This window comes from Peromyscus eremicus, chromosome 23, assembly GCF_949786415.1.
Source record: "Peromyscus eremicus chromosome 23, PerEre_H2_v1, whole genome shotgun sequence".
In the NCBI taxonomy this organism is placed as follows: Eukaryota; Metazoa; Chordata; class Mammalia; order Rodentia; family Cricetidae; genus Peromyscus; species Peromyscus eremicus.
Genome location: NC_081438.1, coordinates 34788611 through 34801203, shown reverse-complemented (window position 1 = coordinate 34801203; position 12593 = coordinate 34788611). Strand labels below are relative to the sequence as shown.

Genomic DNA, 12593 nt, shown 5'->3' with positions numbered 1-12593 from the left:
AAAGAAAAGTGTGTGTGTGTGTGTGTGTGTGTGTGTGCGCGCGTGCGCACACGCGCGCGCGCGCGCGTGCACTACATGTGCACAGGTGCCCAGAGTGGCCAAAAGAGAACATCAGATCCCTTGGAGCTGGAGTTAGTGGCAGTTGTTACCTGCCTGGTGTGGGTACTGAAAACTGAATTTGGATTCTCTGTAAGAGCAATATGTATTCTTAATCACTGAACTCTCTCTCCTGCCCCCAAACTCACTTTAAAGATCACCAGAAATGGCCAAGCATGGTGGTACATGACTTTAATCCCAGCATTCAAGGGACAGAGGCAATCTGGTCTATATAATGAGTTTTAGGCCATCCAGGGTGACATAGTAAGACCTTGTCTTTTCAAATAAATAGATAAACAAATACATAAATAAATAAATCACCAGAAGCCAAGCATGTTGGCACATACTTGCACACTTCTGGTCTTTGTGGGCACCAGACACACATGTGATACAGAGACATATATGTAGTCAAAATACTCATACACATAAAACAGTAAAATAGTTTTTAAAACTAAATAAACTAAACAAATAATAACACCAGAAGTTGGATAAAAGCCTTTAGTTGGATAAAAAGAAAATGTAATTAGGAGATGATGCCATGGGGAACTGGAATAGAATACTAACACTCTACAGTTACTCAGAGAAGACAAAGCATCATAAGCCAAGACAAGAATGGTGATTTTAAAAAGGAAGAGTTAGATACTAAAGAACTCTTAGAAAAAATTACATATATATATTTTATACATCATCATACATACATACATATTTAAAGCATTCGGTATGGCCAGGCAGTGGTGGTGCACTCGGGAGGCAGAGACAGACAGATCTCTGTGAGTTTGAGGCCAGCCTGGTCTACAGAGTGAGTTCCAGGACAGCCAGAACTACACAGAGAAACTCTGTCTTTAAAAAAAAAAAGAAAGAAAGAAAGAAAGAATGCACCAAATATGATGACACTCACCTGTAATCCCAGCACTCAGCCGGCTAAGGGAGAAGGATCATGAGTTTGAGGCCAGCTAAGGGCTACTTAGCAAGACATTTTCTCAAAAGAAAACAAAACTCAAAAGCTTAAAAAAGAATAAAAGAGTTAGGATGTAAAGTTGAGACTTTTTCAGATGTAGAACATAAAGACAGTAGAGAAATAGAAAAAAGGTAAAGTTAGATAAATCCAGGATGCATAAAACCTTCATCTGGCTGAGCGTGGTGACACACACCTTTAGTCCTAGAATTTGTGAGGCAGAGTCAGGTGGATCTCTGTGAGTTCAAGGCCAGCCAGGTCTACAAAGTGAGTTCCAGGACGGCCAGTACTACACAGAGAAACCCTTCCTTTAAAAAAAAAAAAAAATCAAACCTTCATCTGAGCTCCAAAAGAAATAAAGACACAAAAAGTTAAAACAAGCATTTTCCAGATCTGAGAGACCTATTTTCCACATGGCTAGAAGCCACCAAACATCTCATAAAATAAATGGAAAAGATACCCACAATGAAGCAGATTAGTATTTGATTTTACAACATAGGGATAAAGAGCTCGCTTCTAAAACAAAGCTTTAAAGGAGGGGGAAGTCTGAAGCTGAGATATGGCTCAGTCAGTAAAGTACTGACTTGCAACTATGAGTACCTGAGTTTGGATCTCCAGCAGCCGCATAAAACCCAAGCACAGCTGCAAACACCTGTAATCCCAGTGCTGTGGAGGCAGAGACAGGTGTATCCCTGGGTCTTGCTGGTCAGCTAGTCTAGCTGAATTGGCAAACTCCAGGTTCAATAAGAGACCCTGTCTCAAAACTCAAGGTGAGGAACAATAGAGAAAGACACCTGTAATTGATCTCTGGCATCCACACAAACACACATTCCAAAAGAGTCAGGGGTAGGGGAGTCAAACAAACAAACAGAAAGGCCACTTCTCAACAGCAAAAGTGGATGCTAAAGACAGTAACAGCAGTATCTTAAACATTCTGAGGAAGACAGGCCAGTATATCATATGCTGTCCAGCAAAACAACAAACAGATGTCAAGGTAAAAGTAGTTTGAGGGGATAGGGAAGGTACTTATTACCAAACCTGATGACCTGAGTCTAGTCCCCAGAGCTCACATGTTATAAGGGAAGAACTGATGACCACGGGTTGTCCTCTGACCTCTATATGTGTTGTGGCATTTTCAATTCATCCTCTTCCTCCCTCCTGCACACACAATAAATAAATAATTTTAAATTTTTAAGTAGTTTTAGGCATGTGGGGGCACAGATACACCTCTCATATCATTCTTACATCAGTTTTGAAGAATAATCTCCACCAAAAAGGAAGTAGACCATGAGACTGAGAGCTTTTGTTTGTTTGTTTGTTTGTTTGTTTGTTTTCAAAGCAGGGTCAGGGTTTCTCTGTGTATCCCTGGCTGTCCTGGAACTCACTCTGTTGACCAGGCTGGCCTTGAACTCGGAGATCTGCCTGCCTCTGCCTCCCAAGTGCTGGGATTAAAGGTGTGGGCCATCCCCGCAGGCTGAGAATGAGAGCTCTGATATAGGCAGCCAGATAGGAACGTGCAAGGACAACAGCCTGGCAGACTTGGGGGAAATCAGATAAGGCTGAGGGAGAGGACAGAGAATCCTTGGAGGAAGTTTTAGGAGGGGAAAATGAGATGTGAGATCAGCCGACTATTCTGTGTGTTTGAGAAATGAGTTGGTAGGCCTGTGCTTGATCTGACACACTGCATGGGAAAGGACTTAGGGTGGATACGTAGAAACAAGAGGGAAGAGGGGCAAGCCAATTATTCCAGGAAAAACAAAAAGGCATTACTAAGAAAGAAATGTGATCTTTAGTACATTCCTTGAATTGTAGTAACCAATATTTACAGTCATAATTAATATGATTGACTGACCAGTTGTCGATTAAACAGGAAGAATGAGGAGTATAATAGAGAAGTAGGGTCCTCCTGACCTATAAGAGGGAGCCAGAAGTTACTGTCGAAAATTGAAGATTAGTGAATAGTCAAAATGGTGGTAATAAAGGGGAGAGTAACCATGTGATTGGAAGCATTCTTGGGAGTAATAGCAAGGATGGAGAAAGCATGAGGTGTAGGCTTTTTGTGATTTTTATCACTATTCAATTACTGTAAGTTGTCTGTTCCCAGTTACTAATGCAGAGCCTTTTTTTCCTTCTGAAGGATGTGAAGCATCTGACTCATTGAGTGTTGGCTCATTTTCCATCTTTTATCATTTGGTCATCTACAGATAACTATATACATGGGAGAGCGGTGGGGATACCAGAGTGGTCCATTTGGAAGGATGAATATAGGGCAACTTGTTGATCCAAGATGGAGCAAATATCTATAGTCACCATATATTAATGTATTCTTGGTCATAAAGCCAGCGCCCTGGGAGTGGCTTGTTGTCTGTACTGTACAGGTTTAGGCAAAATGAAAGCAAGATTACCCTGAAGTTTTTAAGTACTCCATAGCCAAAACATTACCCTTAATTATAAATTAAACTGAGGTAGCTGCTCAAGCAGACTATTTCGTAATGCTAGAGTTAGGGCCATGAGCAATCTACTTGTACCAGAGAGAATTCTTTGGCCTCCAGGCTCACAGCCCCCTGGGGTATGATAGAGATGTGAATGTCTGCTGCTTGCTTCCTTTATAGCAAATTGTAGGCAGCCCTTGGGCAACTGAAAATTGCTAGGTTGTATCCACCTTGCTGCCTGTTCGATCCGGCCAGAAAATCGAGCTCATTGAAATTTTTACATCTGCATTATTTGTAGGCTAAGGATTTGGCTCAGTTAGCATATGTGAAGCCCTAGGTTTGATCCCCCAAACTGTAAACCAGGCATGGTGGTACACATCTGTAATTCTAGCACTTAGGAGCTGAAAGCAGGAAGGACAGAAGTTCAAGGTTATCTTCAGATCTGTAGCAAATTCAGGCCAGTCCTGGGATTCCTGAGACCCTGTCTGGAAAGAACATTTGAGACTTTATTGTTGTACATTGTATTTATTATATAGGAATTCTAGGCCTGATAGTGATAAAATCTAGATATCCCTCCCTCTTTTGTTTTATTGATTTGTCTGTTTTGTGTGTTTGTTTGTCAGAATGTTATGGAACAATTCAATCCTGGACTACGAAACTTAATAAACCTAGGAAAAAATTATGAAAAAGCAGTGAATGGTAAGTCTTTTGATTTGTTTCTATAGCAATCAATGTAAAGCACATATGAAATCTGTTAACATTTTATTTATCTTTAAATACTTAACATTGCATTTTTAAAATACTTTTTTTTTTTTTTGATTTTTCGAGACAGGGTTTCTCTGTGTAGCTTTGAGCCTTTCCTGGAACTCACTCTGTAGCCCAGGGTGGCCTCAAATTCACAGAGATCCGCCTGGCTCTGCCTCCCAAGTGCTGGGATTAAAGGCGTGCGCCACCACCGCCCAGCTTTTTTTTTTTTCTTTTTTTCTTTTTTTTTTTTTTGGCATTTTTAAAATATCTTTAAATGGAATTTTATAATTTATCTACAGGATTTTTGCAGTAGCAGTGCAGGATGGTACTAATATATTTGAAGTGAGTTAATTGAGTAATTGTGAAGGTACTATAAGTAACATATTTTAACTTTAAAATTGTGCTTTCTGGTATACAAAATTAGGCTTTAATATCATTTCCATGAACTTTTCTATTTGTAAACCAAATCTTTGTGAACTAATAACTTATATTTAAAACATTTGAATATTTGTGGTACGGTGGCACATGCCTCCAATCCGAGCACTTGGGAGGCAAAGGCAGGTGGAACTCTGTGAGTTCCAGGCCAGCCTGGTCTACATAATAAAATCAGTCAGGGTTACACAACAACATTTGAACATTAGTGTCCTGCTACATGAGAATCATTCATTTAGCTATATAGAATTTCTTGCCTCTAGATAGATTACTTTTTTGTTTTGAGACAGAATCTCACTTTGTAACATAGGTTAGCCAGCTTTTGAACTCAGGCAATCCCCCTTCCCACCCTCCCATGTGCCAAGATTACAACTGTGAGCCACTATAACACCTTGCTGATTATCTTTTTTTTAATAGTAACATGAAAAATAATATTTTTAACTTCAGTAGAAGAACATCTACATTAAAGGTTATGCTTAAATTATCATTTCAAAGTAAGTGCTTCATTGAAACTGATTTGAAGCTGGGCCCAGTGGCATGGGTATATAATCCCAGCTACTTGGGAGTCTGAGGTAGAAGGATTACAAGTTCTGGGCTAGCCTGGGCAACTTAGAAAGAGCTTGTCTTAGAGACAGAGAGAGATGGAGAAAGGAAGAAAGGTAAGAAATAGAGAGATGGGCTGCAGAGATGGCTCAGAGGTTAAGAGCACTGGCTGCTCTTCCAGAGTATCTATGTTCAATCCCCAGTATCCACATGGCAAGTCATAAATATCTGTAACTCCAGTTCCAGGCGATCTGACACCCTTCCATCAATGCACATAAAATAAAATTAAATAAATTATAAAAAAAAATAGAGAGATAGGGAGAGAGGGACAGATGAGGAGTTTCAGGCAAGCAACCAGCTAGCTGGGATGTACCTGCAGAATCATGTGCAAGCTGGAGAAGTACTTATTTAACATGAATGAGGCCCTAATTTCAATTCCCAACAAATAAATAAATAAATAAAATTCAACTGTTGATATTTGCCTCTCTTTTGGGACCCAGGTTGCTAGCTATCTTGAAAAGGTTTTCACTGAGGTTTATAAGCAGCCACTCCTGCACTCCTACTAAAAGCGAATGCTATTAGAATTAGAATACATTGATAACCACCCTAAAGTGTGGCCCAGCAAGACAGTGTACTTACTGCCTAGGCCCTAAGCTGTGGATGGCAAGAAACGTGATAGTTGCAGTCACTGGAAAAGTAGACTGCTTGGCTGTGCATTTTTATGTACAGCTTTCAGTACCAGGAAATATAACAGATCTAGGATCTTGCTTCTCTTCCCAACAGTGTCTTCGCCTTCTACAGGCACTTTCCTTCCTCTGAGAGCAAGAGGCTGACCTTCCCGCTGCCCCTCAGCGATTGCTTAATCACTGGGCCACAAAGTCATCACTGTTTCCAGTTTTCATAGGGAAAACACTGTAGAACTTTTTTTTTTAACTGTGTAGCCTGAACTACTTTCTAAGGCATAATTATAGACTAAGTGAGCTGCTTGCAGCTCAGCTTCCTGTTAACAAGACTTCTCCCAAAGGGCTCTTACCACTTCATCACCTCCTAGAGATGATTCTGTACTTGATAAGTATTCCCAGAACTTCTCCAGGCCATCTAGATATATATATATCAGAATATATCAGAAGCCACTGATAATTTTAGATACATTTATGAAGCCCTTGGTAAGAATTTGGAGTACAGATGAGGATGTCAGCCAGAAGTGCAGTCAATAGATTATAAAGGTGGAGTGACATGTGAATGGCTGAGAGAGAAATCTAGACCATTGTCAGCAGTGATCAGAGCAGCAGTGATTGGTGTGGACCAGAGCAGGCAGGAAACCTTGCAAGAGCTTGAGCTAACTAACAGATAGGAGATAACAGTAGACACACTGCTTCAAGCAGAAAATATGAGCCCTGGGAGCCACCCTACACTGGGGAGAAGTAGGACTGGACAATGTCAGCTTAGCCATGCATTGCAGTGTAGCACCAGGCACCTACTATTACAGAAAATACTGCAGCTGTCCACAGACTGGGTAGCTTAAGATGCCACTTTGTTTCCCCTGTAAAGCAAGGTAGCTAGCTCTCTGGAGTCTCAAGGCACATTCCACTGGGGGCTTGACATACTCTGTTCTCGGATGGCCTTTCTCCATCAAAACCACACTGAGCCCTTACTATAGCAGCACTAGCCTTAAAGGCCTAGCATTTACTAGGTTCCTGTGTAAGCCATGCTTGTTGATACCACACTGGCCAAACCAAGTTCCATCACCAGTGTCTCAGGAAACCACAGGCTGGAAATCTGGAGGGGTGTAGTTCACTGAAACTATTACTATAAAAATCTATCATGAGCTTGTGGAATGTGGGCTTGTGGGAGATCCATGGAGACTTTAGTAGAACAGTAACCCAGTGAAACTATATTTTAAGAAAAATATTATCAGCCAGGCATGGCACATGCCTTTATTCCAAGCACTTGGGTGCCAGAGGTAGGTCAATCTCTATGAATTCGAAGCCAATTTGGTCTACATAGTATGTTTCAAGGACCACCAGATCACTAAAATAGAATTCATAGACCGGGTGGTAGTAGCGCACTCCTTTAATCCCAGCACTTGGGAGGCAGAGCCAGGCAGATCTCTGTGAGTTCGAGGCCAGCCCGGGCTACCAAGTGAGTTCCAGGAAAGGCACAAAGCTACACGGAGAAACCCTATCTCAAAAAAACCAAAAAAAAAAAAAAAAGAATTCATAGGTTTCCTTAAATAGTAAGAAACAAACTCACAAAGCAGGGGAGGGGCAAAGTTATCAAAATACTATTAGTTCTGGATAAGTTACGTGGTTTTTAAGTTAATTTAGCTTTATTATAAAAGCAAAGCAAATAATTTTTAAATGTGAAAAGTAAAAAAATAATAATAAAAGTAAAGCTACTTTGAAAGACTGAGAAGGTTACATGGTTTTAAATATAAGTCAACAGTTAATGAAAAAAATCTCAATTTAATGTTTCCCCTGTAAAGGCAAGGTAGCTAGCTCTCTGGAGTCTCAAGGCACATTGTGGGTGTGAACCAGAAATTTTAACTGTTGTGTAATCCTGAATGCAACTCTCCCACTAATGTGCTCTTCAGTTTATCAGTACTTTACAACTTAAACCTCTCATTCCAGCATCATCTATTGACTTGACATTTCACTGGCAGCACACTTGTTTTTAGGTGGAGTTGCTTTTTCTTCAGTTCCAGCCAAAGCACTATGATTTAGAACTGAGGAAGTGAAGTACCTCAGCAGGAGTTGTGTACACTGTGGCTGACTCACGTTGACCTTGGGGACAGCCTGAAATGTCTCCACTCCACTCCCTTTAGCAAAAGGAGCTGATAACATTACCCACCCGTGTCTTAACATTGTCAGTAGATTAGCGAAGTAATGACTTGAAAAGTCTATATAAATGCTGTCTGTTATTGATAATTACACTGTAAGTTCTTCTCCAGTCTTATAAAATAGTAATACAGCAGAACATTGCATTTCTTAAACTTACATGCAGATACAATAAAAGCCTTAATTTATATATATTTAATTTATTTAACTTTATTTTATGTGCATTGGTGTGAAGGTGTCAGATCCCCTGGAACTGGAGTTACATACAGTCAGTTTTGAGCTGCCATATGGATCCTGGGAATTGAACTGGGGGCCCTCTGGGAGAGCAGCCAGTGCTCTTAACCACTGAGACATCTCTCCAGCCCCATTTATTTATATTTTTTAAAACTATAGTAAATGCTGAAATATTAAAAAAAATTACAGGGGCAGGAATTTGGCCTGTAATACCTTCAGCTACACCTGCATACATGATGAATTATCTGATCTTTTTAATAGTTCCCCATAGGGTGGTGGTGGCGCACACCTTTAATCCCAGCACTTGGGAGGCAGAGTCAGGTGGATCTCTATGAGTTCAAGGCCAGCCTGGTCTACAGAGCAATATCCAGGACAGGCACCAAAGTTACACAGAGAAACCCTGTCTCGAAAAAACCAAACCAACCAAAACAAAACAAAAATAATTTCATTGTTGCTCGTCGGGCGGTGGTGGCGCACGCCTTTAATCCCAGCACTGGGGAGGCAGAGGCAGGCAGATCTCTGTGAGTTCGAGGCCAACCTGGTCTACAGAATAAGATCCAGGACAGGCACCAAAGCTACACAGAGAAACCCTGTCTCAAAAAACAAAACAAAACAAAGAAAAAAAAAGTTCCCCATAAAAGTCAATCTTTTAGTGTAGTGGTAGTGTAGCTTAGTGGTAGAGTGCTTCCTTAGCATGTGAGAATTAAAAATACAAATAGGGGCTGGAGACATGGCTCAGCAATTAAGAGCACTTGCTGGTCTTGCAGAGGACCTAAGTTCTGTTCCCATCACCATCAGACAGCTCACAATTGCATATAGCTCCAGCTCCAGGGGATCCAGTGTCTTCTTCTAGCCTCTGCAGGTATCCAAATATACATGACATATTCACACACAGACATACACAACATATGATTTTCTATCTTAATAATAACAAATAGGGACTGGGAAGATTGCTTAGCCGGTAAAGTGCTTGTCTCAAGTATGAGAACCTGAGTTTACTCTTCACCATCTATGTAAAAATATCAGGTATGGTGGCACAGGCTTGTAATTCCAACACTGAGGAGGCAGAGAGAAGCAGAGCACTGGAATGGGACTCATTGCTCTGCAGTCTAGCCTAATTGGTTAGCTCCAGGCCAGTGAGAGACCCTGTCTCAAAGGAGGTAGACCATGTTCCTGAGGATGGCACCCAAGGTTGTCTTCTGTCTTCCACGCATGCATTCAAGAGTGTATGTAGACACATACAATAAACAGATAGATGGATGGAAGGATGGATGGATGGATGGATGGATGGATGGATGGATGGATGGATGGATAGATGAATGAATGAATGAATGACAACTTACTTTTTAGCCTGGCCTGGTGGCATAGGTTTGTAATCCCAGATACTTGAGAAGCTAAAGCCAGGAGGATTACAAGGTCAAGGGTAGCCTAGAAAACTTGAGACCCTGTCTCAAAATGAAAAATACAGTTAAAGGACTGAGGATGTATCATCTCAGTGGTAAAGCACTTACTGTTCTGTGGATAAAGAGAATGGGCCAGAGGCCCTTTAAGTAACAAGTTTCTATGCTCTCCAGAGCGCCAGGAAAAACTGATTTCTGTGTATGAAGGCAGTCTCTGAGTTTAGGGGAAGGGTGGAGATTTTTTTCCTCCAGAATCACACTGGCTTTGGCTGGATCTTGTTGAAATGCCTGTCTGTCATACACCATTCTCCAGCTTAATTGCCTGTAAAGCCAAAGAAGCCAGACTGCCATTTATCTGTCCCACACGGACTCCCCCCCCCCCCCCAAACAGAGTCTCTCTCTGTAGTTTTGGTGCCTGTCCTGGATCTTGCTCTGGCTGGCCTCGAACTCACAGAGATCCTCCTGAGTGCTGGGATTAAAGGTGTGCACCACCGCCGCCTGACCCACACTGACTTTATTAGAGAACTTTACAGATGGGCAGCCTTCATCTCCACCGGGGCACATACCTTGTCCAAATACCCTTCAGGGCCAGTTTGAAGGAGAAAACAGTTTTAAAATGTTTAATTTAATTATTTTAAATTGTGTATATGTGTGTGCGTGTGAGTGAGGGTGCCCACAGAGGCTAGAGACATTGGATCCCTCGGCACTTGAGTTACAAGTGGTTGTGAGCCTCCCAACATGGATGCTAGGAACTGAACTTGGGTCCTCTGCGAGAGTAGTATGCATTCTTAACTCCATTTTAAAAGTATTATTTATTTTTTAATTAAAGAAACGTATTTTTAGGATGATGAGAACCTAGCTTCTGCTGCAATAAAACCTTTGCTTGTTTCTGCTGGAAGGAAAAGGAAGGAGAACATATGGTTATTTTTTAGATAAGTCTGTAATTTTTAGAATGCTAATGTATTTCAAATTTCATAGTTTTTTTTTTTTACTCCAGTAGCAAATGTGTTGGTTAGTTGTGACTCAGATTGTCTTTTTACAGTATTAAGGATTGAACCCAGGGTATAGTGCATGCTAGGCAAGCTCTCTGCACTGAGCCATACCCTCAGCCCCTCACCAGGGATTCTAGGCAATTGCTCTTCATATCTTCAGCACATTTATTTTTATTTTGAGATAGAGTCCCATCAAGTTCCCCATGCTGGCCTTGAACTCACTCTGAAGCCTAGGCAGGCTTTGAATTCCTCCTGCCTCAGCCTTCTGAGTAGCTGAAATTATAAGCCTATACCACCAGACCTGGCTCTTTTTTAATGGGAAAAAAAAAAAATGTGCTTTCATGAAACAGGTTCCTAGGCCACTGAACTCAAGACTCCTTGAGTAATGACATGACTGACCTGTATGTATCCCATAATGTATCTGTTCCCAGTGTCAGTTTGATGTCAGGAACATATGCCCTGGAACTGACATCAGGAGCAGGCAGGGCCTTATGAACTTCACCTGCTGAAACAGTTGGTCTAGAACTTCTTGTAGCCAGAGGCACACTGGGATGTTGAACCTGTGGTACTTCCTCCTTTCCTTGTCTGAGTAATGATTTTGTGTATCACATTCCTTTCTAGCTATGATCTTGGCTGGAAAGGCCTACTACGATGGAGTGGCCAAGATTGGTGAGATTGCCACTGGGTCTCCAGTATCAACAGAACTAGGTGAGCTGACCATCCATTTTTTACAAAAACCTAACCTGCTTTCCTAGGAGTTTGATAAGAGTGTGTCAGGTGACTCAGATCAAGAACCCAAAAGGGAACTGGTTGGGCACTGTAGTTTGAGTTCACCCTGACTCATGAAAATGGAGAGGTTTTTGGAGAACAGGCAAAGCCTTAGAGGGACCTAGGGGTTGGGTAGAGGCCCCTTCCCAGGCCTCTTAGGATCTCTGCTCCTGCCTTGGCTGCCTGGGTTCTCGCCTGTCACCTCAGATTTCTGAAGTTCCAACTTGAAGAACTGTGACCTACATTTTGAACCAAGGTGGGTGAGACAGGCCTCTGACCAGGCCAAGTGGTTCCGGTGACTCACCTTGTGGAAAATGACTCCTTGACTCCTTTATGCTGTACTCTTGGCTCCCATGCTTCCCCAGTTGCCTTTGGTTGTGATTTTTCCGGTTTTGCTGGTATGAATGGATCCCCTGTGCAGGCAAGGAGGGTAGCCACACCCTGGGCAGCCCCCACCACAGCCAAGGGAAGCTGGGCTTCTATTTACAGAGCTATGCCACTGCGCTGTGGTCATCTCCTGCAGGGCAGGGCTACTTTGCCAGTAGACCCACATGTCACATGTCTTTAAAATTTATGGACTATGTTTTATTGTATGGATGCTAAGAATTTGCTTTAAGGATTCTGGAAAACATAATGAAGTGTGTGTGTGTGTGTGTGTGTGTGTGTGTGTGTGTGTGTGTGTGTGTAAAGAGTGGCATGCCCTCTACTCAGTGTCCAGTAGTCTTGAGGCTTTTCAGACTTGCCTGAGAAACTCATTGACCCCATTCAAAGGCTGGAACAAGCCTTGATACTGGTGGCAGGGTGGGGACAGGCTGGGTTTGTGTTCTCCGGCTGCTTTATGCCTAAGAAGCTAGGGAAGCAGTAGACAAAGGGCACAGTGTACATGTGCAGTGATGTTGTATGGTTAGTGGCAGCACTGCCGTGTTTCATAGAATCGATCACATATGGTTTTCAAAACCCCAGCTCGTGTTCTGTGGGTGTTGTGACTTCCCAGTGTCATGATGACTGGTAGCAACTCTGAAGCACCATCAGTTTAATGACATGCAGCCTGCCTTTTATAGCAGATAGCAATATTTCAGATATTTGGGGTTCCGGAAGCAGCTGAGATGATAATAGGGTTCCAAAAATAAGCTTAAATTAAAAAGAAGCATCCCATT

The 12593-nt window shown here is 41.9% G+C and overlaps 1 protein-coding gene across 1 annotated transcript in view; it reads left to right on the top strand.

Annotated features, from left to right (window-relative positions):
• The window catches only part of Baiap2l1 (BAR/IMD domain containing adaptor protein 2 like 1), a 95125-nt gene that overhangs the window by 32075 nt on the left and 50457 nt on the right, over positions 1 to 12593 (top strand). Inside the window, exons 2-3 of the mRNA XM_059248745.1 lie at positions 4107 to 4182; positions 11290 to 11376. Coding sequence (XP_059104728.1) covers positions 4107 to 4182; positions 11290 to 11376 — 163 coding nt within the window. The remainder of the gene's footprint in view (positions 1 to 4106; positions 4183 to 11289; positions 11377 to 12593) is intronic.